At 40.0% G+C, this 27,152-nt stretch overlaps 1 protein-coding gene across 1 annotated transcript in view; it reads right to left on the bottom strand.

The window, feature by feature from the left end:
* Window positions 1-1,463: 1,463 nt before the first annotated feature.
* The window catches only part of LOC128666781 (oocyte zinc finger protein XlCOF6.1-like), a 71,556-nt gene continuing 45,867 nt past the window's right edge, over window positions 1,464-27,152 (bottom strand). The window contains exons 4-6 of the mRNA XM_053721574.1: window positions 6,677-6,781; window positions 6,064-6,162; window positions 1,464-3,107 (exon numbers count right to left, since the gene is read on the bottom strand). Coding sequence (XP_053577549.1) covers window positions 2,245-3,107; window positions 6,064-6,162; window positions 6,677-6,781 — 1,067 coding nt within the window. The 3' untranslated portion in view covers window positions 1,464-2,244. The remainder of the gene's footprint in view (window positions 3,108-6,063; window positions 6,163-6,676; window positions 6,782-27,152) is intronic.

Genomic DNA, 27,152 nt, shown 5'->3' with positions numbered 1-27,152 from the left:
TTAACATTACATTCACATATCGAAATAAAATTAAACGATCTTACCGGAACAGGAACACAGCCCTTCAAGTGTGACAGATAGTAGCCTCCCTCTGACATGGGCTTGAGTGAAGAAAAGAAACTCGTCAACGCTGATTACCAAGGAGCTTTTTCGCAGGAAAAATTCCCCCTACATCTCCGGACTCTAACTTTCATCCATGCTCTCACTGAGAGGCTGACAGGATTACTTAAAACTCCAGTCCCATTTCAAAGAGTTCTACCCTCCATAAGAGACTATCTCGAACTTCTGACACTTCTCTGCCAACCTTCTGTGACGAAAGGCAAAGAATGACTAGGGGATGAGGGAGGTGGGGGAGGTGTTTGGGCCTTTGGCTGGGGTGTCTTTGCCTCCTCCTGGTGGTCCGCTTCTGTATTTCCCAAAAGTAATGAATGCAGCTGTGGACTCTTCCCTTTTAAGAAGAAAATACCTATTATTCCATTTAGACTAGGAGGCTTAACATTTACTTTAACCCCGTTCACCCAATAAGACATATATATACATTTTGTGGTACTTTGCCTATCGTACTGCAGGATAGATATATATATATAAGTTTGATAGGTAAAAAAAAAACAAGGCTCTATTTCCGTTTAGAGTTATAGCAAAAATGCTACAAATGCTCTGGTATTTTGGGCAAGTTTTTGTCTGAAAGTCCCGGCAGTTAAAGGAACATGAAACCCACATTTTTTCTTTCATGATTTAGAAAGAGCACGCATTTTTAAAAATCTTTCTAATTTACTTCTATTATCTCATTTGTTTTATTCTCTTGGTATTCTTTGCTTTAAAGCATATCTAGATATGCTCAGTAGCTGCTGATTGGTTGCTGCACATAGAAGCCTCGTGTGATTGGCTCACCCATGTGCATTGCTTTTTCTTCAACTAAGGATATCTAAGAAAATGAAGTAAAATAAATAATAGAAGTAAATTGTAATGTTGTTTAAATTTTATTCTCTATCTGAATAATGAAAGAAAGATTTTGGGTTTAGTGGCCCTTTAAGGGGTTAAGGGACATGAAACACAATTTTTTTTTTTCAAGATTTAGGTAGAACATACAATTTTAAACAACTTTCCAGCTTACTTCTATTATCAAATTTGCTTCATTCTTTTGGTATCATTTGATGAAGGAGCAGCAATGCACTACTGGTTTCTAACTGAACACATGGGTGAGCCAATGACAATCGGTATATTTATGCAGCCACCAATCAGCAGCTAGATCCTAGATAAACCTTTCAGCAAAAGGATAACAAGAGAAGAAAGCCAATTAAATAATAGAAGTACATTGGAAATTTGTTTAAAATTGTATTCTCTGTCTGAATCATGAATGTCTAATTATGACTTCACTGTTCCTTCAAGTGGGCAGTAAAGTAAAAATTAAACTTTCTTGATTCAAACAGAACATGCAATTTTAAACAACTTTATAAATGTACTTCTATTATCAAACTTGCTTCCTTCTCGTGGTATCCTTGTTGAAAAGCATACCTAGGTAGGCTAAGAAAAAGCAATGCAATACTGAAAGCTAGCTGCTGATTGATGGATGAACATATAGCTCAATTGTTACCTTATGTGTTCAGTTAGCTCCCAGTAGTGCACTGCTGCTCCTTCAACAAAGGATACCAGGAGAATGAAGCAAAACAGATAGAAATAAAATGGAAAGCAATTTAAAATGATATGCACCATTTGAATCATGAAAGAAAAATATTGGGCTTCATGTCCTTTTAGCATCTTTTCCTTTAATCTGTGATGCGACATTGTAAAGGTCAGTGGAAAATGCTTTTTCTCTGGTATTAATGTTATGCGACTAAAGACTTAAAGGGACACTGAACCCAATTTTTTCCTTTTGTGATTAAGATAGAGCATGAAATTTTAAACAACTTTCTAATTTACTCCTATTATCAAATTATTTTCATTCTCTTGGTAACTTTATTTGAAATGCAAGAATGTAAGTTTAGATGCCGGCACATTTTTGGGTTGTCCTTGCCGATTGGTGGATAAATTCATCCACCAATAATAAAAAATTGCTGTCCAGAGGTCTGAACCTAAAAAAAAAAAAAACTTAATTTTCAAATATAGATAGCAAGAGAAGAAAGAAAAATTGATAATAGGAGTAAACTAGAAAGTTGCTTAAAATTGCATGCTCTATCTGAATCACAAAAGAAAAAAAATTGAGTTCAGTGTCCCTTTAACTTACAGATAAAACATTTCCCACATTCAGTACATGAAAATCTTTTTTACTTTTTTATGTATTTTCTGATGATCAATAAGATTTGATTTACTTCTAAAACATTTCCCACATTCAGAACATGAAAATGCTTTCTCTCCTGTATGAATTGCCTGGTGAGTAATAAGATGCGTCTTCCGATTAAAACATTTCCCACATTCAGAGCATGAAAATGGCTTCTCCCCAATATGTATTTTCTGGTGAGAAGTGAGACTTGATTTATTTCTAAAACGTTTCCCACATTCAGTACATGAAAATGCTCTCTCCCCTGTATGTATTTTCCTATGAGTTATAAGATTTGACTTATTACTAAAACATTTCCCACATTCAGAACATGAAAATTCTTTCTCTCCTGTATGAATTTTTTGATGGGTTATCAGATTTGATTTCCGGTTAAAACATTTCCCACATTCAGAACATGAATATACTTCTTCACTGATATGTATTTTCCGATGAGTAATAAGAGATGACTGTCTGGTAAAACATTTTCCACATACCGAACAAGAAAATATTTTCTCTCCTGTATGAATGTTCTGGTGTCTAATAAGATCCCATTTCAGACTAAAACATTTCCCACATATTGCACAGGAAAAGGCTTTCTCTTCTGTATGGATTTTCTGGTGTTTAATAAGATATGATTTCAGAGTAAAACTTTTACCACATTTGGAACAGGAAAAGGCTTTGTCTCCTGTATGAATTTTCTGGTGTTTAATGAGATGAGATTTCTTGGTAAAACGTTTCCCACAAACAGAACATAGAAATGATTTATTTCCGATATGGTTGGTTTGACCTTCAACGAGACTTAAAGAAGCATCTGCACTCTGACCAGGAATATCTGAGCTGATGGATCGATCTGTTGAAATTAAACAGAGAAACAGTAAAAGTTATTTATTTTAAATTTGTTTCTAATTAGGTTACACACAATGTGAGAATCACTGTATATTTCAATAAAGGTTAAACCTCAACACTCAAATAAGAACGAGGAATAGAGCACTGCATTGTTCCTATATACGCAACAAATTTACCTCCCTGCTTCAAATTAGTATCTAGTTCTATACATTTGAGATTATTACTTGTATTTATTCATTTTTTAATTCAATTTGTTTTTGGGTATTGTGATAAACTATCTGCAGATAAGGAAGTTTTAAGAAACTTATGAGTTTATATAATGATGTTAAGTACATATAAATCAGTACATAAATATATGTATGTATATAAGCATATACATATATATTTGAATTAAAAAACACCCCACATCCACCTCAATTTAACCCCCTTATAACTGCTTTTTGCCCATATTTTTTTATTTTATTTGTACAGTACTGTCCTCTTTATTTGGGGGGGTGGGGGGGCCAATTTGGGCAAAATTTTCATTAACCAGAGGTCTGACCTCTGGTTAATTGCGCCTAGTGCTCTATTTGTTATCTAGGCCATGTTTTTTTTATTTTTTATTTAAATGTAAACCAGTAAATGCTGCTAAGATAACCATGTTCAGTAGTGATTCTGCAGTAGTGAAGGAGGGGGACTTAATATCTACACATATTATAGCAGAACCCCAAATCTCAAAGAATTCTACAACCAACACCATTAGATCCATCTCCTTATATTTGTCTGTTACTCTGCATGGGGGAAAAGAAAATGGTCGTAAAGGGGGGATTTAAATATGAAAAACTAAATCTATATACATTACATATGCTGTCTATTTACCTCATCATTATTGACACAGAGCTCACACTCTATTAATATCATTAGCCTGTAGGTCCTCGTTCTACTTTCATCAGATTTCCATTATCAAATAATTAATAGTGTTTTAAGATAACAGTATACTGAGCATATATAAATATGTACGTCTACAAACGAATTATGTTATAAAGTTTTTATTTGCTATTTATGTTAAATGTACTTTTAAAAATATTTAGAGCTGTAATTTTAGTAATACATTATTACCGTATTTCCTCGATTATAAGAAGTTTTTTTTTATGAAAAACTACCTTGTCTTATAATCAAGGTCATCTTACTTTCAGTATCTATTAGCGGCGCCAAGAAAATTTAAGTCCGTCATATTAGCCAACCCTGTAAGGTAATAAACACCCTGATGTGGTGTGTTCTGTTAGACTGGGCAGGCTCTTACATCAGCTGATTTATAATATGAAGCTCGGTTGTTCTTCACGTTCTCACATCAGTACCATTTACTATTGTAAATTGGGAAATGAGTAGTTTATATGCTAATACACTGATGAGCCAGCTGATTTATACGGTAATATGAACCCCAGTTCTTCACGTTTTCACATCAGGGCCATTACTATTGTATGTTGGGAAATTAGTAGTTAATATGTTAATACACTGCTGAGCCAGCATTCATTTAACTCTGGGCACTAAGTGATGATATGCGGCAGAGCTATTTCACACTGGGGATCTGTATATTGTTTCAATGGGGAGGTTACACAATTGCGGCTCTGTATGTTATTATGCTCCGCTCACGTGACCCCCCGCGCAGCTCACGTGACGGACTTCAGTTTTCTTGGCACCACTAATAGATACTGAAATAAGACGACCTCGATTATAAGACGAGGTCGTTTTTTCAGAGGTTTTTTTTTTTTAAACAAATCTGATCTTATAATCGAGCAAATAGCTTACTTCTAAAGCAGTTAACGCTCGAGTGGAAGCATTAAATAGTGCTCCACTTATAATCTGACCCTATGTCTTCTGGCTAGAAATTAATTCTGTAGTAAATTTGTGTGGCTATTTTTATTAAATGTATTAAAATATTAACTGCTTTTAAAATAGTGTTTATAGAAAAAAAAAAATTCCAAAGTACAAACTTATACATTTAAAATATGAAAAAAAAAAAAAAAAAGTATAAAACTTGGGTTATGTTAGATTATTTAAAGGTAGGTACCTAATGCAACAGAGAGGTATTAGCAGCAGTAAAAAGTGAGGTACTTTTACAGATCTGGTGACACTGTAATGTATGTCCTTCTGCAACTAAACGCTTGTGCTATTAATATTCCCAAAACTATGGCAAATTTAAAGATTAGCTTCAGAACTTTTTCCTTGCAAAGTGCCATTAACCCATTCCATCCATTTTTTGTTTCCTCTGATCCTAACTCCTCCCAGAGATTTTTCATATATGGAAGGTGCAGTCCAGCCGTTTGATTCAGCTAAATGCACCTGTGAATGTGCAGGTGCATGCGCAGTAGGCTGTGGTGACGTCATGCTTGATGTACCGAGTCACATGGCAAACAAACGGAGCAGTGCACGGTATAATGTGCACTGCTTTTCAGTTCACACAGAAGCTTTAACAGAGTATACAAAATAAAGCATTGAAAGAAAAAATTTGGGTTTCATGTCAACTTTTTCCTACTGTGAAGTGCAACCAAAAATTAGTGCAATAGGATTTTTTTTTCTTCGATATCTAGCTGTAAATGTGTTTTCGGCATCAATATTAGTGCTTACGCCACCTCCCGCAGGCCTCGCTTCTTGCAGTGTTTTCCCCTAAGCCTAATCTAAATCTTCCAATCAAAAGCGTAGCCTTACGGCTCGATATAGTCTATCTAACGCCTTACATGCATGCACATTAGTGTGTACAGTGGTTTCGCTATTTCATTATGGCACGGGGAGCGCATCTTGTAACAAGAGTAGAGCGGGCGGGACTGCTCTACGCGTCACTGCACGTTGATTGACAGAAATTAAGATATAAAAATATAATAAAGTAAGCACTTTTTAATAAACTTTTTTACTGTAGTTTGGATACACTATATAAAAGACTGTGAATAGAGATTACCATTACTTTAATAAGCCCTAATCACCTGTATTTATAGGAACTTCATCCTCCTCAGTCTTCACCTGATCATACGAATACAGATCGTCTGTTATCTCAACTTTCATTATATCAGCGTTATTTTCGTCTGTACAAATAAAGCAGATTTAGCTTTTATATCACATGATCTAGGATTTGTATCACATGATCTAGGCTTTATAACTTTACCATAAAACAGTTTCCCAGGCAGACAATAGCACCAAATACACACACTGTGGTGCTCTCTCTCACACATCTTTTAAGCTAACAGGTAACTTTAGACACATATGTGCGCATCCACCTGTAGCACACATCTCTTAGATAAAACATCTGTGCACACCTACTTCTACCCCGTGTGCACACAGCCCTCTGACACAACATACGCGCACACTCACCTGTAACCTGCATGTCTGTAACACTTGAACCTCTGACATACTACACGTGCACACTCACTAGTAACCTGCATGTCTAACACACGGCCCTCTGACAACGTACATGCACACTCGCTAGTAACCTGCATGTCTGTAACACACGACCCTCTGACATAACATACGTGCACACTCACCTGTAACCTGCATGTCTGTAACACACGGCCCTCTGACATACTACACGTGTACACTTACCTGAGCTGATACTGTCACTTGTTCCCTCATCCGATGCTCCCAGCTGACGCTTCACACACAGATTGTCTTTTATCTCAACTTTTACTATATTAGTGTTATCTTTGTCTGTACAAATAAAGCAGATTCAGTTATAATCTTTCATGATCTACCATACAACAGTTTGCTTGTTTCCCAAGCAGACAATACCAACTAATATCCACCCCGGTCCTTTTCCATCTATTCCTTTATTTTTAACTTTAAAGGGATACGAAACACAACATTTTCTTCACAATTCAGACAGAGCATGAAATTGAAAACAACTTTCCAATTTGCTTTTATTTTCTAATTTGCGTTGCTCTCTTGGTATCCTTTGCTGAAAAGCATACCTAGGTAGGATCAGAAGAACCAATGCACTACGAGAGCTAGCTGCTGATTGGTGGCTGTACATACAGTATATATACGCCGACCCAATGTTTTCAGCTAGCATTGCTGCTTGGTAACAAAGGATACCAAGAGAATGAAGCAAATTTTAATATTGAAGTAAATTGGAAAGTTGTTTAAAATTATGTGCTCCGATTCATTTTAAAAATGATTTCATGTCCCTTTAAGATTTGCTGCAGTCTTGTAAACAATTTTAAATAATAGGCGAGTGTGAATTGTTTTTGGAATACATTAACACCTTGTTTACAGCAAATGTTTTCAGTAGCTAAACTCCACCCACTATTTCACTTGTTGGGAGGAGCCTATCCAGACTTGTTACTCCAGTAGACAAGGCTAGTAACTGTCATTATGTTAGCAAAATATGTAATGTTTTGCAGTTTTTTTTATCAGACCAAACCCGTCTGAGGATAATTAAGGACATATTTGTGCAGATTTAGGCTTGTGATGTAACTAAAAATACCACACTTTTCACACTTAAAGGGTCGGTGTACAGTAAAAGTTTCTCCATTTTTAACGATCTATTTTTACCGGCTGAAGTATATTAAATTGTTCTCAAATAGCTCATTTACTTTTATTTTATCATTTGAAATAGCTGCTTTTTTTGTTGAAGCCACATTCTATACTAAAAATGTAAATACTGCAGTAATGGCTGCAAAACTATTGACAGCAGTAGAAATCAACCTTCCTGTGGGGGTGGGAGAAAGAGCCCAGCCCTTTTGAAGGGTTTTCCTGCACTAGCTTTAAATATAATGAGCTCTCATCTGCTGCTTACCAGAGTACACTGTCCCTTTAAATTACAGAAAAAGGGGCGCAATATAAAGCAATGAAAGTATATAGCAAAGATTATTATTATATGTTATTAAACAGTTTATATTACAATGTCGCTTTAAGGCGTTTATTCTAGGCTGTGATCTGGTATAATATAAAATAAACACCGGTTTAAAAGGGACAGTGAACACTATGAGAATGTGATACAAAATGTTTAGCTGTGCATGGTAAAACATTTCTGTAATACAATTTCATTATTTATTTTGCCCCTTTCAGTGTAATTTAGCGCTGAAAATGTGTGGATTTTCTGATTCTCAGAACTTGAAATGCACCTGCTGACTTCTCAAGGCTAACCATGCTACATATATTTCCTTAAAGGGACAGTTTAGTCCAAAATAAACTTTCATGATTCAGATAGAGAATGTAATTTTAAACAATTTTCCAATTTACTTTTATCACCAATTTTGCTTTGTTCTCTTGGTATTCTTAGTTGAAAGCTAAATCTAGGAGTTCATATGCTATTTTCTAAGCCCTTAAAGGCCGCCTCTTCTCTCAGGGCATTTTGACAGTTTTTCACTACTGGCGTTAGTTCATGTGTGTCATATAGATAACATTGTGCTCACGCATGTGGAGTTCAGATGAGCCAGCTCCGATTGGCTAAAATAGGTGTCTGTCAAAAGAACTGAGATAAGGGGGCAGTCTGCAGAGGCTTAGATACAAGGTAATCACAGAGGTAAAGATTATATTAATATAACAGTGTTGTTGATGCAAAACTGGGGAATGGATAATAAAGGGGATTATTTATCTTTTTAAACAATACAAATTCTGGTGTAGACTGTCCCTTTAACTTACTTTATATGATAACTACAAAACAAAGCACTTTATACTAACAATACAATTGTAGCTAAAGAGATATGAACCCCAAGATTTTATTTAGTTATTCAGAAAGAGCATTTTTAAAAAGGGACAGTCAAGTCCAAAAAAAAGTTCATGTTTCGCATGTAATTTTAAACACCAATTTTGCTTTGTTCTCTTGGTATTCTTAGTTTAAAGCTAAACCTATGAGGTTCCTATGCTAATTTCTTAGATCTTGAAGGCCGCCTCTAATCTAAATGCATTTTGATAGTTTTTCACCACTAGGGGGCGTTAGTTCATGTGTTTCATATAGATAACATTGAGCTCATGCACGTGAATTTACCATGGAGGCAGCTCTGATTGGCTAAAATGCAAGTCTGTCAAAAGAACTGAAATAAGGGGGCAGTCTGCTGAGGCTTAGATACAAGGTAATTACAGAGGTAAAATGTGTATAATTATAAGTGACTTGGTTGTGCAAAAACAGAATTTATGCTTACCTGATAAATTTCTCTCTCTTGCGATGTATCGAGTCCACGGATTCATCCAATACTTGTGGGATATTCTCCTTCGCAACAGGAAGTGGCAAAGAGAGCACACACAGCAGAGCTGTCTATATAGCTCCTCCCCTAACTCCACCCCCCAGTCATTCGACCGAAGGCTAGGAATAAAAAGGAGAAACTATAGGGTGCAGAGGTGACTGAAGTTTTAAAAAGAAATACTACCTGTCTTAAATAGACAGGCCGGGCTGTGGACTCGATACATTGCAAGAGAAAGAATGTATCGAGTCCATGGATTCATCCAATACACGGATGAAGGGAGGGACAAGACAGGTACCTAAATGGAAGGCACCACTGCTTGTAGAACCTTTCTCCCAAAAATAGCCTCCGAAGAAGCAAAAGTATCGAATTTGTAAAATTTAGAAAAAAGTATGAAGCGAAGACCAAGTCGCCGCCTTACAAATCTGTTCAACAGAAGCCTCATTTTTAAAAGCCCATGTGGAAACCACCGCTCTAGTAAAGTGAGCAGTAATTCTTTCAGGAGGCTGCTGTCCAGCAGTCTCATAAGCCAAACGGATGATGCTTTTCAGCCAAAAAGAAAGAGGTTGCCGTAGCCTTTTGACCTCTCCGCTTTCTAGAACAGACATCAAACAATGAAGATGTTTGATGGAAATCTTTAGTTGCTTGTAAGTAGAACTTTAAAGCACAAACCACATCTAGATTGTGCAACAGACGTTCCTTCTTGGAAGAAGGATTAGGACACAGGGAAGGAACAACAATTTCCTGACTGATATTCCTATTAGAAACAACCTTAGGAAGAAACCCAGGTTTGGAACGCAAAACCACCTTATCCGCATGGAAAACAAGATAAGGGGAGTCCCACTGTAAAGCAGATAACTCAGAAACTCTTCGAGCCGAAGAGATAGCTACCAGAAACAGAACTTTCCAAGATAAGAGCTTAATATCTATGGAATGCATAGGTTCAAACGGAACCCCTTGAAGAACTTTAAGAACCAAATTTAAACTCCATGGCGGAGCAACAGGTTTAAACACAGGCTTGATTCTAACTAAAGCCTGACAAAACCCTGAACGTCTGGAACATCTGCCAGACACTTGTTTAAAAGGATAGACAAAGCAGATATTTGTCCCTTTAAGGAACTAGCTGATAATCCCTTCTCCAATCCTGCTAGGAATCCTGATCTTACTCCATGAGTAACCCTTGGAATCACACCAGTAAAGATATTTACGCCATATCTTATGATAGATTTTTCTGGTGACAGGCTTTCGAGCCTGAATCAAGTTATCAATAACTGAGTCAGAGAAACCACACTTTGCTAAAAACATAATTTATGCTTACCTGATAAATTTATTTCTCTTGTGGTATATCCAGTCCACGGATCATCCATTACTTGTGGGATATTCTCCTTCCCAACAGGAAGCTGCAAGAGGATCACCCACAGCAGAGCTGTCTATATAGCTCCTCCCCTAACTGCCACTACCAGTCACTTGTGGGATACCAATACCAAAGCTATAGGACACGGATGAAGGGAGGGACAAGGCAGGCGCTTAAACGGAAGGCACCACTGCCTGCAAGACCTTTCTCCCAAAAATAGCCTCAGAAGAAGCAAAAGTATCAAATTTTAAAAACCCATGTGGAATGAGCTGTAATCCTTTCAGGAGGCTGCTGGCCAGCAGTCTCATAGGCTAAGCGTATTATACTCCTTAGCCAAAAGAAAGAGAGGTTGCCGAAGCCTTTTGGCCTCTCCTCTGTCCAGAGTAGAAAACAAACAATGCAGATGTTTGACGAAAATCTTTAGTAGCTTGTAAATAAAACTTTAAAGCACGAACCACGTCAAGATTGTGTAAAAGACGTTCCTTCTTTGAAGAAGGATTAGGACACAGTGACGGTACAACAATCTCCTGATTGATATTTTTATTAGATACCACCTTAGGTAAAAAAACAGGTTTGGTACGTAACACTACAGGGGAATCGCATTGTAAAGCAGATAACTCCGAAACTCTTCGAGCCGAGGAGATAGCTACTAAAAACAGAACCTTCCAGGATAAGAGCTTAACATCTATGGAATGCAAAGGTTCAAACGGAAACCCTTGAAGAACCTTAAGAACTAAATTTAAACTCCAAGGCGGAGCAACAGGTTTAAACACAGGCTTGATTCTGACTAAAGCCTGACAAAACGCCTGCACGTCTGGAACCTCAGCCAGACGTTTGTGCAAAAGAATAGACAGAGCAGAAATCTGTCCTTTTAAGGAACTAGCTGACAAACCCTTCTCCAATCCTTCTTGGAGAAAAGATAATATCCTAGGAATCTTGACCTTACACCATGAGTAACCCTTGGATTCACACCAATGAAGATATTTACACCATATCTTATGATAGATTTTCCTGGTGACAGGCTTTCGCGCCTGTATTAAAGGTATCAATGACCGATTCGGAGAAACCACACTTTGATAAAATCAAGGCGTTCAATCTCCAAGCAGTCAGCCGCAGAGAAATTAGATTTGGATGGTTGAAAGGACCCTGAAGTAGAAGGTCCTGCCTCAGAGGCAGAGTCCATGGTGGAAAGGATGACATGTCCACCAGATCTGCATACCAAGTCCTGCGTGGCCATGCAGGTGCTATCAAAATTACCGATGCTCTCTCCTGTTTGATCTTGGCAATCAGACGAGGGAGCAGAGGAAACGGTGGAAACACATAAGCCAGGTTTAAGGACCAAGGCGCTGCTAGAGTATCTATCAGCGCTGCCTTGGGATCCCTGGACCTGGATCCGTAACAAGGAAGCTTGGCGTTCTGGCGAGACGCCATGAGATCCAGTTCTGGTTTGCCCCAACGTTGAATCAACTGTGCAAACACCTCCGGATGGAGCTCCCACTCCCCCGGATGAAAAGTCTGTCGACTTAGAAAATCTGCCTCCCAGTTCTCTACTCCTGGGATATGGATAGCCGATAGATGGCAAGAGTGAATCTCTGCCCATTGAATTATCTTTGAAACCTCCAACATCGCTAGGAAACTCCTTGTTCCCCCTTGATGGTTGATGTAAGCTACAGTCGTGATGTTGTCCAACTGAAATCTGATGAACCTCACTGCCGCTAGCTGAGGCCAAGCCTGAAGAGCATTGAATATCGCTCTTAGTTCCAGAATGTTTATTGGAAGGAGTGCCTCCTCCTGAGTCCACGACCCCTGAGCCTTCAGAGAGTTCCAGACTGCACCCCAGCCCAGAAGGCTGGCATCTGTTGTTACTATTGTCCAATCTGGCCTGCGGAACGTCATACCTTTGGACAGATGGACCCGAGATAGCCACCAGAGAAGAGAATCCCTGGTCTCTTGATCCAGATTTAGTAGAGGGGACAAATCTGTGTAATCCCCATTCCACTGACTGAGCATGCAGGGTTGCAGTGGTCTGAGATGTAGGCGGGCAAACGGAACTATGTCCATTGCCGCTACCATTAAGCCGATTACTTCCATACACTGAGCCACTAAAGGGCAAGAAGTATAATAAAGAACACGGCAGGAATTTAGAAGTTTTGACAACCTGTCCTCTGTCAGGTAAATCCTCATTTCTACAGAATCTATCAGAGTTCCCAGGAAGGAAACTCTTGTGAGAGGGGATAGAGAACTCTTCTTTTCGTTCACTTTCCACCCATGAGACCTCAGGAATGCCAGAACAATGTCCGTATGGGACTTGGCAATTTGGAAATTCGACGCCTGTATCAGAATGTCGTCTAAGTAAGGGGCTACTGCTATGCCCCGCTGCCTTAGGACCGCCAGAAGTGACCCCAGAACCTTCGTAAAGATTCTTGGTGCCGTAGCTAACCCAAAGGAAAGAGCCACAAACTGGTAATGCCTGTCTAGGAAGGCAAACCTGAGAAACCGATGATGATCTTTGTGTATCGGAATGTGAAGATAAGAATCCTTAGTCATGTATTGACCCTCCTGGATCATAGGTAAGATGGTTTGATTAGTCTCCATCTTGAAAGATGGGACCCTGAGAAATTTGTTTAGGATCTTGAGATCTAAGATTGGTCTGAAGGTTCCCTCTTTCTTGGGAACCACAAAGAGATTTGAATAGAAGCCTTACCCCTGTTCCTCCTTTGGAACTGGGTGGATCACTCCCATAACTAGGAGGTCTTGAACACAATGTAAGAATGCCTCTCTCTTTATCTGGTCTGCAGATAATTGTGAGAGGTGAAATCTTTCATTTGGGGAAGAAGCTTTGAAGTCCAGAAGATATCCCTGGGACAAAATTTCCAACGCCCAGGGATCCTGGACATCTCCTGCCCAAGCCTGGGCGAAGAGAGAAAGTCTGCCCCCTACTAGATCCGTTACCGGATCGGGGGCTGATGTTTCATGTTGTCTTAGAGGCAGCAGCAGGCTTCTTGGCCTGCTAACCTTTGTTCCAGGCCTGGTTAGGTCTCCAGACCGGCTTGGACTGGGCAAAATTTCCCTCTTGTTTTGCATTAGAGGGAGTTGATGCCGCGCTCGTCTTAAAGTTTCGAAAGGCATGAAAATTAGTTTGTTTGGTCCTTAATTTATTAGACCTATCCTGAGGAAGGGCATGACCTTTTCCTCCAGTAATATCAGAAATGATCTCCTTCAGTCCAGGCCCGAATAGGGTCTGCCCCTTGAAGGGAATGTTGAGAAGCTTAGACTTTGAAATAACGTCAGCTGACCAGGATTTAAGCCATAGCGCCCTACGCGCCTGTATAGCAAAACCCGAGTTCTTAGCCGTTAGTTTGGTTAAATGAACAACGGCGTCAGAAACAAATGAATTGGCTAGCTTAAGCGCTTTAAGCTTATCAAGTATATCATCCAATGGAGTTTCTACCTGTAAGGCCTCTTCCAGAGACTCAAACCAGAAGGTCGCAGCAGCAGTGACCGGGGCAATGCATGCAAGAGGCTGTTGAATAAACATTTTCTTAAGGTAACCCTCTAACTTTTTATCCATTGGATCTAGGAAAGCACAACTGTCCTCGACGGGAATAGTTGTACGCTTAGCTAGGGTAGAAACTGCTCCCTCCACCTTAGGGACAGTTTGCCATAAGTCCCGTGTAGCGGCATCTATTGGAAACATTTTCTTAAAAATAGGAGGGGGAGAGAACAGTACACCTGGTCTATCCCATTCCTTAGTAATAATTTCTGAAAACCTTTTAGGTATTGGAAAAACATCAGTGTAAACAGGCACTGCATAGTATTTATCCAATCTACACAATTTCTCTGGCACTATAATGGTGTCACAGTCATCCAGAGTATCGAAAACCTCCCTGAGCAACACGCGGAGGTGTTCAAGCTTAAATTTAAATGTAGACATATCAGAATCAGGTTGAAACATCTTCCCTGAGTCAGAAAAATCACCCACAGAAAGAAGCTCTCCTGCCTCAGCTTCTGCATACTGTGAGGGGATATCAGACATAGCTACTAAAGCGTCAGAGAGCTCTGTAATTTTTCTAGTCCCAGAGCTGTCTCGCTTTCTTTGTAACCCTGGTAGTTTGGACAATACCGCTGTAAGGGTATGATCCATAACTGCCGCCATGTCTTGTAAAGTAAACGCCATGGGTGCGCTAGATGTACTTGGCGCCACTTGAGCGGGAGTCCCTTAAGCAGGAGTCAAAGGTTCTGACACGTGGGGCGAGTTAGTCGGCATAACTTCCCCCTTGTCAATTTCCTCTGGTGATAAATCTTTTAAAGACAGAATATGATCTTTATAACTTAAAGTAAAATCAGTACATTTGGTACACATTCTAAGAGGGGGTTCAACAATGGCTTCTAAACATAATGAACAAGGAGTTTCCTCTATGTCAGACATGTTTAAACAGACTAGCAATGAGACCGGCAAGCTTGGAAAACACTTTGATAAATGTAAACAAGCAAAAAATAAAAACGGTACTGTGCCTTTAAGAGAAACAAATTTTGTCAGAAATTGAAAAACAGTGATAAAAAGCAGTAAATCTGTCTTGGAGGCAGCTGCAGGCTTCTTGGCCTGTTTACCCTTGTTCCAGGCCTGGTTAGGTCTCCAGGCTGACTTGGATTGCGCAAAATTCCCCTCTTGCTTTGCAGCAAGGGAAGAAAAAGCGGGACCACTCTTGAAGTTTCGAAAGGAACCAAAATTATTCCGTTTAGTCTTTATATTATTTGTTTTATCCTGAGGGAGGGTATGGCCCTTCCCTCAAGTGATGTCTGAAATAATTTCCTTCAGTTCAGGCCCGAATAGGGTCTTACCTTTGAAAGGGATGGTCAAAAGCTTTGATTTTGATGACACATCAGCTGACCTGAATTTTTTGCTGCTAATTTAGACAATTGAAAAGCGGCATTTGTAATGAAAGAATTAACCAGCTTAAGAGCCTTAATTCTATCCAGAATATCATCTAATGGGGTCTCCCCCTGGAGAGCCTCCTCTAGAGCCTCGAACCAAAAAGCAGCTGCAGTAGTTACAGGAACAATGCATGCAATAGGTTGGAGAAGAAAACCTTGATGAACTAAAATTTTCTTTAGGAGAACCTCTAATTTTTTATCCATAGGATCTTTGAAAGCACAACTGTCTTCAATAGGTATAGTTGTACGCTTAGCTAGTGTAGAAATAGCTCCCTCTACCTTAGGGACCGTCTGCCACGAGTCCCGCATGGTGTCAGATATGGGAAACATTTTCTTAAAAGTAGGAGGGGGAGCAAACGGTATACCTGGTCTATCCCACTCCTTAGAAACAATATCCGCAATCCACTTAGGGACCGGAAAAACATCAGTGTAAACAGGAACTTCTAAGAATTTGTCCATTTTACACAACTTCTCTGGAACCACAATAGGGTCACAATCATCCAGAGTTGCCAATACCTCACTGAGCAACAAGCGGAGGTGTTCTAGCTTGAATTTAAAGGCCATCATATCAGAGTCTGTCTGAGGGAACGTCTTTCCTGAATCAGAAATCTCTCCCTCAGATAGCAAATCCCATACCCCTACTTCAGGACATTGTGAGGGTATATCGGATACGGCTACTAAAGCGTCAGAAAGCTCAGCATTTGTTCTTAACCCAGAGCTATCAAGCTTCCCTTGCAACCCAGGCAGTTTAGATAAAACCTCTGTGAGGGTAGAATTCATAACTGCTGCCATGTATTGTAAGGTAAATGAAATAGACTCACTAGAAGTACTTGGCGTCGCTTGTGCGGGCGTAACTGGTTGTGACACTTGGGGAGAACTATATGGCATAATCTCATTTCTTTCTGTCTGAGAATCCTCTAGCGCTACATTTTTAAGTGCTACAATATGCTCTTTAAAATTTATAGACATATCAGTACAAGTGGGACACATTCTAAGAGGGGGTTCCACAATGGCTTCTAAACATATTGAACAAGGAGTTTCCTTGATGTCAGACATGTTTAACAGGCTAGTAATGAGACAAGCAAGCTTGGAAAACACTTTATTTAATGTAAAACAACAATTTAAAAAAAAAACGGTACTGTGCCTTTAAGAGAAAAAAAACAAAACATAGAAACATAGATATTGACGGCAGATAAGAGCCATAGGCCCAGCAAGTCTGCCCGACCTTACCTAACAGTATAAACTTATCTAGTTCGTAGGATAGCCCTATGCTTGTCCCATGCATTTTTAAAGTCCCCCACAGTGTTTGTTGCTACTACCTCTTGAGGAAGTTTATTCCATAAATCAATCACTCTTTCTGTAAAGAAGTGCTTCCTCAAATTACTCCTGAATCTACTACCCTTTAGCTTGAGCTCATGACCCTTTGTTCTTGAATTTTCCATTTTATGTAAAATACCCACAGCCTCAGTTTTACTAAACCCTTTAATGTACTTGAAAGTTGCTATCATATCACCTCTTTCCCTTCTCTCCTCTAAGCTATACATATTTAGGTCATTGAGCCTATCCTGGTAAGTTTTATTTTTTAGACTATGTACCATTTTGGTAGCCCTCCTTAGCACAGATTCAAGTTTGTTAATATCCTTCTGAAGATATGGCCTCCAGAACTGCACACAATACTCAAGATGATTGCCACTAATGATCTATAAAGTGGCATAAGAAAAACATGTACATGTTCTGCAAAACTGCTTAAAAATACACCAAATCCTTCAAATTGTTTACAGTATATGTATTAAGCCTTCGTAAGGTTGCACCACCATTAAAAAATGAAATTAACCCCTTAATACCAAAACCGGATTGACAAGAGTAAAAAAAACGGAATATATACAGTCAGCACCTTGCCACAGCTCTGCTGTGGCGCCTATCTGCCCTTAGGGGTTGAATTTGAGGGAATAAAGCTTCGTTTTGGCCCCAAAACCGCTTCAGGACCCTCCTGTGTTGCAGCTTGCTGTCCAAAATGAATAAAAACTGTGCATCTAAGGCGCGAAATTAGGCCCCACCCACATCTTACACGATGTATGTTGGGCCTTAAAGTGACACCTCAAGTGTTAAAAACAGCCATGTGGGATGTAAGTCCCAAAAATAAGCCAAATGAACCTCTCTCGATAAAAAGTCCCAAAACGTTTTACCCAATTTCCACAAAAAAAAGTTTGCTCTATTATATAATTGTCAACCAGCAGAGTAACTTAGCCCTTATGTAAGCTTGAAATACTACCAAAGTGTTTGATTACAGCTTACCCTTCCCCTCATGGGGATAATGTCAGCCCTTTTCTGGAAATATCACAGTCTTTCTAGAAAAAAATGACTAAACATACCTCAGTGCAGCATAGCCTACAAAACCGTTCCTCAACTGAAGTTTCCTGTACTCCTCAGCCTCTGTGGGAACAGCAATGGATCTTAGTTACAAATGCTAAGATCATCATCCTCTAGGCAGAAATCTTCATCTTTTTTCTGCTTGAGAGTAAATAGTACACACCGGTACCATTTAAAATAACAAACTCTTGCTTTTAGAAAATAAAACTAATATTTTGTCACCACAATCACTTTACCCTTCCTTATTGCTTAGAGCCGGCAAAGAGAATGACTGGGGGTGGAGTTAGGGGAGGAGCTATATAGACAGCTCTGCTGTGGGTGCTCTCTTTGCCACTTCCTGTTGGGAAGGAGAATATCCCACAAGTATTGGATGAATCCGTGGACTCGATACATCTTGCAAAAGAAACTGGGGAATTGGTAATTAAGGGATTGTCTATCTTTTAAAACAACAACAATTCTGGTGTTGACTGTCCCTTTAAAAACAAAGTCATAATGACACTTCATGTCTAAATAAAATACAACACTTTAATAGTTTGTCACCCTTTTTTTACATACAACAGAAATTGCTCACTGTACAAGATACACATTGAAATATAATATATCAGTCATTAAAAGTAACAATTAACTAATAATGTAATAAATAGCTAATGCTGAAGTCTAAAAGAAACGTCAAGTAATAAAAAGGGATAATTTTCCCAGTACATTGTTTTACAATTGTGTGAAAAAAAGTGAAATATGCAATATTCCTATAATAATCGTATAATTGTAGACCAACACCAAACTTCCCCCTGCTAGCGGCCGATTGGTCACGAATCTGCAGGGGGCGGCGTTGCACCAGCAGTTCACAAGAGCTGCTGCTGCAATGCTGAATGCGGAGAGTGTATTGCTCTCCGCATTAAGCGGGATCTGTCGGATATGATCCGCAATGTCGGATCATGTCCAACAGACCTTTCATAAATAGGCCCCAAAGTCTTTTATTAACTGCCAAGAATATTAGCTCTATAAAATCCAGTCATAATGAATACTTGAATTGCAAGTATCAAGTAAGATGCAGAGGATAAATATCGGATCTTCAAGTCTCGTGACGTCATTATCACGGACATCGCAAGTGTTCACAGCCCTAAAAATCCTGCAGAAGCCGGCACGCTTCCCCCTTTTGAAAAAGCCAACTCGACAAAATATGTCAAGGGCAGGAGGGAAGAGGATAGGGACTCTCGCATTAGGTTTTAATCGGCATCTGGCTTAGACCATTGGCTCTAATTTTTATCACGGAGACTCATAGTAGCATCATATTTAACTAACTGTTGTAATTTAGCAAAAAAAACAGAATTTATGTTTACCTGATAAATTACTTTCTCCAACGGTGTGTCCGGTCCACGGCGTCATCCTTACTTGTGGGATATTCTCTTCCCCAACAGGAAATGGCAAAGAGCCCAGCAAAGCTGGTCACATGATCCCTCCTAGGCTCCGCCTACCCCAGTCATTCGACCGACGTTAAGGAGGAATATTTGCATAGGAGAAACCATATGTTACCGTGGTGACTGTAGTTAAAGAAAATAAATTATCAGACCTGATTAAAAAAACCAGGGCGGGCCGTGGACCGGACACACCGTTGGAGAAAGTAATTTATCAGGTAAACATAAATTCTGTTTTCTCCAACATAGGTGTGTCCGGTCCACGGCGTCATCCTTACTTGTGGGAACCAATACCAAAGCTTTAGGACACGGATGAAGGGAGGGAGCAAATCAGGTCACCTAAATGGAAGGCACCACGGCTTGCAAAACCTTTCTCCCAAAAATAGCCTCAGAAGAAGCAAAAGTATCAAATTTGTAAAATTTAGAAAAAGTGTGCAGTGAAGACCAAGTCGCTGCCTTACATATCTGATCAACAGAAGCCTCGTTCTTGAAGGCCCATGTGGAAGCCACAGCCCTAGTGGAGTGAGCTGTGATTCTTTCAGGAGGCTGCCGTCCGGCAGTCTCATAAGCCAATCGGATAATGCTTTTAATCCAGAAGGAGAGAGAGGTAGAAGTTGCTTTTTGACCTCTCCGTTTACCAGAATAAACAACAAACAAAGACAAAGTTTGTCTGAAATCCTTAGTAGCTGCTAAGTAAAATTTGAGAGCACGAACTACATCCAAGTTGTGCAACAAACGTTCCTTCTTTGAAACTGGATTAGGACACAAAGAAGGCACAACTATCTCCTGGTTAATGTTTTTGTTAGAAACAACTTTTGGAAGAAAACCAGGTTTAGTACGCAAAACCACCTTATCTGCATGGAACACCAGATAAGGAGAAGAACACTGCAGAGCAGATAATTCTGAAACTCTTCTAGCAGAAGAAATTGCAACCAAAAACAAAACTTTCCAAGATAATAACTTAATATCAACGGAATGTAAGGGTTCAAACGGAACCCCCTGAAGAACTGAAAGAACTAGGTTGAGACTCCAAGGAGGAGTCAAAATTTTGTAAACAGGCTTGATTCTAACCAGAGCCTGAACAAAGGCTAGAACATCTGGCACATCTGCCAGCTTTTTGTGAAGTAACACAGACAAGGCAGAAATCTGTCCCATCAAGGAACTTGCAGATAATCCTTTTTCCAATCCTTCTCGAAGGAAGGATAGACTCTTAGGAATCTTAACCTTGTCCCAAGGGAATCCTGCAGATTCACACCAACAGATATACCAAATTATGTGGTAATTTTTCTGGTTACAGGCTTTCAGGCCTGAACAAGAGTATTAATAACAGAATCTGAGAACCCTCGCTTTGATAAGATCAAGCGTTCAATCTCCAAGCAGTCAGCTGGAGTGGGTCGAACGGACCTAGAACAAGAAGGTCTCTCAAAGGTAGCTTCCATGGTGGAGCCGATGACATATTCACCAGATCTGCATACCAAGTCCTGCGTGGCCACGCAGGAGCTATCAAAATCACCGACGCCCTCTCCTGATTGATCCTGGCTACCAGCCTGGGGATGAGAGGAAACGGCGGGAACACATAAGCTAGTTTGAAGGTCCAAGGTGCTACTAGTGCATCCACTAGAGCCGCCTTGGGATCCCTGGATCTGTACCCGTAGTAAGGAACTCTGAAGTTCTGACGAGAGGCCATCAGATCCATGTCTGGAATGCCCCACGGTTGAGTGACTTGGGCAAAGATTTCCGGATGGAGTTCCCACTCCCCCGGATGCAATGTCTGACGACTCAGAAAATCCGCTTCCCAATTTTCCACTCCTGGGATGTGGATAGCAGACAGGTGGCAGGAGTGAGACTCCGCCCATAGAATGATTTTGGTCACTTCTTCCATCGCTAGGGAACTCCTTGTTCCCCCCTGATGGTTGATGTATGAACTTGGCCCTCGCTAGCTGAGGCCAAGCTTTGAGAGCATTGAATATCGCTCTCAGTTCCAGAATATTTATCGGTAGAAGAGATTCTACCCGAGACCAAAGACCCTGAGCTTTCAGGGATCCCCAGACCGCGCCCCAGCCCATCAGACTGGCGTCGGTCGTGACAATGACCCACTCTGGTCTGCGGAAGGTCATCCCTTGTGACAGGTTGTCCAGGGACAGCCACCAACGGAATGAGTCTCTGGTCCTCTGATTTACTTGTATCTTCGGAGACAAGTCTGAATAGTCCCCATTCCACTGACTGAGCATGAACAGTTGTAATGGTCTTAGATGAATGCGCACAAAAGGAACTATGTCCATTGCCGCTACCATCAAACCTATCACTTCCATGCACTGCGCTATGGAAGGAAGAGGAACGGAATGAAGTATCCGACAAGAGTCTAGAAGTTTTGTTTTTCTGGCTTCTGTCAGAAAAATCCTCATTTCTAAGGAGTCTATTATAGTTCCCAAGAAGGGAACCCTCGTTGACGGAGATAGAGAACTCTTTTCCACGTTCACTTTCCATCCGTGAGATCTGAGAAAGGCCAGGACAATGTCCGTGTGAGCCTTTACTTGAGGAAGGGACGACGCTCGAATCAGAATGTCGTCCAAGTAAGGTAGTACAGCAATGCCCCTTGGTCTTAGCACCGCCAGAAGGGACCCTAGTACCTATGAGAAAATCCTAGGAGCAGTGGCTAATCCGAAAGAAAATGCCACGAACTGGAAATGCTTGTCCAGGAATGCAAACCTTAGGAACCGATGATGTTCCTTGTGGATAGGAATATGTAGATACGCATCCTTGAAATCCACCTTGGTCATGAATTGACCTTCCTGGATGGAAGGAAGAAGTGTTCGAATGGTTTCCATCTTGAACGATGGAACCTTGAGAAACTTGTTCAAGATCTTGAGATCTAAGATTGGTCTGAACGTTCCCTCTTTTTTGGGAACTATGAACAGATTGGAGTAGAACCCCATCCCTTGTTCTCCTAATGGAACAGGATGAATCACTCCCATTTTTAGCAGGTCTTCTACCCAATGTAAGAATGCCTGTCTTCTTATGTGGTCTGAAGACAACTGAGACCTGTGGAACCTCTCCCCTTGGAGGAAGCCCCTTGAACTCCAGAGAATAACCTTGGGAGACTATTTCTAGCGCCCAAGGATCCAGAACATCTCTTTCCCAAGCCTGAGCGAAGAGAGAGAGTCTGCCCCCCACCAGATCCGGTCCCGGATCGGGGGCCCGCATTTCATGCTGTCTTGGTAGCAGTGGCAGGTTTCCTGGCCTGCTTTCCTTTGCTCCAGCCTTGCATAGGTCTCCAGGCTGGATTGGCTTGAGAAGTATTACCTTCCTGCTTAGAGGACGTAGCCCTTGGGGCTGATCCGTTTCTGCGAAAGGGACGAAACTTAGGTTTATTTTTGGTCTTGAAAAGACCTATCCTGAGGAAGGGCGTGGCCCTTGCCCCCAGTGATATCAGAGATAATCTCTTTCAAGTCAGGGCCAAAGAGTGTTTTCCCCTTGAAAGGAATGTCAAGCAATTTGTTCTTGGAAGACGCATCCGCTGCCCAAGATTTTAACCAAAGCGCTCTGCGCCACAATAGCAAACCCAGAATTTTTTCGCCGCTAACCTAGCCAATTGCAAGGTGGCGTCTAGGGTGAAAGAATTAGCCAATTTAAGAGCACGAATTCTGTCCATAATCTCCTCATAAGAAGAAGAATTACTAATAATCGCCTTTCCTAGCTCATCAAACTAGAAACACGCGGCTGCAGTGACAGGGACAATGCATGCAATTGGTTGTAGAAGGGAACCTTGCTGAACAAACATCTTTAGCAGACCTTCTAATTTTTTATCCATAGGATCTTGGAAAGCACAACTATCTTCTATGGGTATAGTGGCGCGCTTGTGTAGAGTAGAAACCGCCCCCTCGACCTTGGGGACTGTCTGCCATCAGTCCTTTCTGGGGTCGACTATAGGAAAACAATTTTATAAATATGGGGGGAGGTACTAAAGGTATACCGGGCCTGTCCCATTCTTTACTAACAATGTACGCCACCCGCTTGGATATAGGAAAAGCTTCGGGGGGCCCCGGGGCCTCTAAGAACTTTTCCATTTTACATAGTGGTTCTGGAATGACCAGATAATCACAATCATCCAAATTGGATAACACCTCCTTAAGCAGAGCGCGGAGATGTTCCAACTTAAATTTAAAAGTAATCACATCAGGTTCAGCTTGTTGAGAAATGTTTCCTGAATCTGAAATTTCTCCCACAGACAAAACCTCCCTGGCCCCCTCAGACTGGTGTAGGGGCCCTTCAGAAACCATATCATCAGCGTTCTCATGCTCTACAGAATTTTCTAAAACAGAGCAGTCGCGCTTTCGCTGATAAGTGGGCATATTGGCTAAAATGTTTTTGATAGAATTAACCATTACAGCCGTTAAATGTTGCATAGTAAGGAGTATTGGCGCACTAGATGTACTAGGGGCCTCCTGTATGGGCAAGACTGGTGTAGACGAAGGAGGGGATGATGCAGTACCATGCTTACTCCCCTCACTTGAGGAATCATCTTGGGCATCATTTTTACTAAATTTTTTTATGACATAAAATACATATAGTTAAATGAGAAGGAACCTTGGTTTCCCCACAGTCAGAACACAATCTATCTGGTAGTTCAGACATGTTAAACAGGCATAAACTTGATAACAAAGCACAAAAAACGTTTTAAAATAAAACCGTTACTGTCACTTTAAATTTTAAACTAAACACACTTTATTATTGCAATTGCGAAAAAGTATGAAGGAATTGTTCAAAATTCACCAAAATTTCACCACAGTGTCTTAAAGCCTTAAAAGTATTGCACACCAAATTTGGAAGCTTTAACCCTTAAAATAACGGAACCGGAGCCGTTTTTATATTTAACCCCTTTACAGTCCCTGGAATCTGCTTTGCTGAGACCCAACCAAGCCCAAAGGGGAATACGATACCAAATGATGCCTTCAGAAAGACTTTTCTATGTATCAGAGCTCCACACACATGCAGCTGCATGCCATGCTGTCCTCAAAAACAAGTGCGCCATACCGGCGCGAAAATGAGGCTCTGACTATGATTAGGGAAAGCCCCTAAAGAATAAGGTGTCTAAAACAGTGCCTGCCGATATAATCATATCAAAATACCCAGAATAAATGATTCCTCAAGGCTAAATATGTGTTAATAATGAATCGATTTAGCCCAGAAAAAGTCTACAGTCTTAATAAGCCCTTGTGAAGCCCTTATTTACTATCTTAATAAACATGGCTTACCGGATCCCATAGGGAAAATGACAGCTTCCAGCATTACATCGTCTTGTTAGAATGTGTCATACCTCAAGCAGTAAGAGACTGCACACTGTTCCCCCAACTGAAGTTAATTGCTCTCAACAGTCCTGTGTGGAACAGCCATGGATTTTAGTTACGGTGCTAAAATCATTTTCCTCATACAAACAGAAATCTTCATCTCTTTTCTGTTTCTGAGTAAATAGTACATACCAGCACTATTTTAAAATAACAAACTCTTGATTGAATAATAAAAACTACAGTTAAACACTAAAAAACTCTAAGCCATCTCCGTGGAGATGTTGCCTGTACAACGGCAAAGAGAATGACTGGGGTAGGCGGAGCCTAGGAGGGATCATGTGACCAGCTTTGCTGGGCTCTTTGCCATTTCCTGTTGGGGAAGAGAATATCCCACAAGTAAGGATGACGCCGTGGACCGGACACACCTATGTTGGAGAAAATTGTACCGGTGACTCTTTATTTAACAAAGATACAGCAACATTTAATGTGTAGATATTCGTTACATAGTAGCATATCAGCTGTCATTATATAGCCATATTTTAACCCAGTGAGAGGATTAATTTACTTAAAGTGAAGGTAAACTTTGGTGAATGAAAGCCCGTTTTTTAAAAATACTATTAAAAACAGAGGCACTTTCATTCATCAAAGTTTACAAAGCAGCCGTTTTGTTAAAAAAAATACCTTTTTTTCTTTTCACTGCTACAGCAGCTTCCCCCACCAAGAAAACCTCTATTCACACGTCAGCAATGACTAATCCGGCTTCCTTCCTCCAGCCTCAGGCAATGACTACCCTGGGGGGAAAGCTGTGATTGGAGGAAGCAGGATTTGTCATTGCTGACGTGTGAATAGAGGATCTTTTATCTGCTTTGTAAACTTTGATGAATGAAAGTGCCCCTGTTTTTAATAGTATTTTTAAAAAACAGGCTTTCATTTACCAAAGTTTACCTCCACTTTAAGTGAAAATCAATACTAGTGTTGTACAAACGCTAGGATTGACTATTGAAACAAATAAAGGGAACTTTCATTCATGAAGTATAAGATACTTCATGTAGAAAGCTCTTTTGTTTCAATTGATCGCCGCCCTTAGGTCCTACACCAGCTCACGGCTAAAAAAAATGTTTTGCTAAGCGGTGACGTTTATTATTCACAAACTGACCAGTGTATCAGTGTTATTATAGCGATCATTGTTCCAGTAACAGCAATTACACAACTCTTGGCTATACACATTATCCCTAGTTTTGGTCTTTTCGTTCCAGATTATGGTTTTTAATACATCCCTGGTTTTAAATATACTCAATAAAGTGGTTGTTTTAATTTGTGCTTGTGAGCACAGCTACACCAACACTTCAAAATGACGACTTATTACTCTTCTCAGGAATTCTGAGAGTGCTAAAAGTGTATTCTTTTTGCAATCGGTGGTATCTTCTCCACCTATTGTTAACAAAACCAATAACTCATATTCGGCTAGATTACAAGTTTTGCGCTATACCGGGTGGGTAAATGACGCAATAAAATGAGCGGTTCCGCACTTTACATAGCGCTGCCATTACGAGTTACTGAAAAACCTCCTTGTGCTGTGCGTTATGGTGCGTTAAGCTCCATACCGCACAAATGCCAAGGGCTGAGTTTACATGCTCATGCTCGCTTTCCCCCATAGACATCAATGGGGATAAAGTGTAAGTTTTTTTTCTAACACCTGCGATCACGGAATGGCAAATCGCCGTAACACAACCCCATTGATGTCTATGGGAAAAAGAAAGTTATGTTTAAACCTTACACCCTAACATAAACCCCTAGTCTAAACACCCCTAATCCGCCGCTTCCCGACTCTAAATAAAGTTATTAACCCCTAAACCGCCTCCCCCAGCATCACTAACACCTAAATAAACCTATTAACCCCTAAACTGCTGCCCCCGACATCGTCAACACCTAAATAAAGTTATTAACCTCTATTTAGCCGCCCTCCGACATCGCTGATGCTAAATAAAAGTGATTAATCCCTAATCCGCCATTCCCCAACACTAAATAAACCACTGAACCGCCGGCCCCCCACATCACAACTAATAAATAAATAAACCTATTAACCCCTAAACCGCCAGCCCCCCACATCGTAACTAATAAACTAAACCGATTAACCCCTAAACCGCTGGACCCCCACATCGCAAAACACTAAATTAAACTATTAACCTCTAAACCTAACACCCCCTAACTTTAAATTAAAAGTTACAATATAACTATCTATAAAAAAAAAAAATAACTTGGTTGTTGGCACTCTACAAATACCTGATAATAATAATAATAATAATAATAATAATAATAATAATAATAATAATAATAATAACCTGTGAAATAAAATAAAAAACTAACATTAAAACTATAAATTAACCTAACATTACTATTCTAATAAAATAAAAAAAACTACCAATTAAAAAAAACTAAATTACAAATTTAAATAAACCTAATACAAAAAAAAAAAAAAAAAAATCTATTAAAAAAATAATAATAATACACTAAAAATACAAAAAAAACTAAGAT

This window comes from Bombina bombina, chromosome 7 (genome assembly GCF_027579735.1).
Source record: "Bombina bombina isolate aBomBom1 chromosome 7, aBomBom1.pri, whole genome shotgun sequence".
NCBI lineage: Eukaryota > Metazoa > Chordata > Amphibia > Anura > Bombinatoridae > Bombina > Bombina bombina.
The sequence above is the reverse complement of the archived record's forward strand: the minus strand, read 5'-3'. Positions and strand labels throughout refer to the sequence as shown.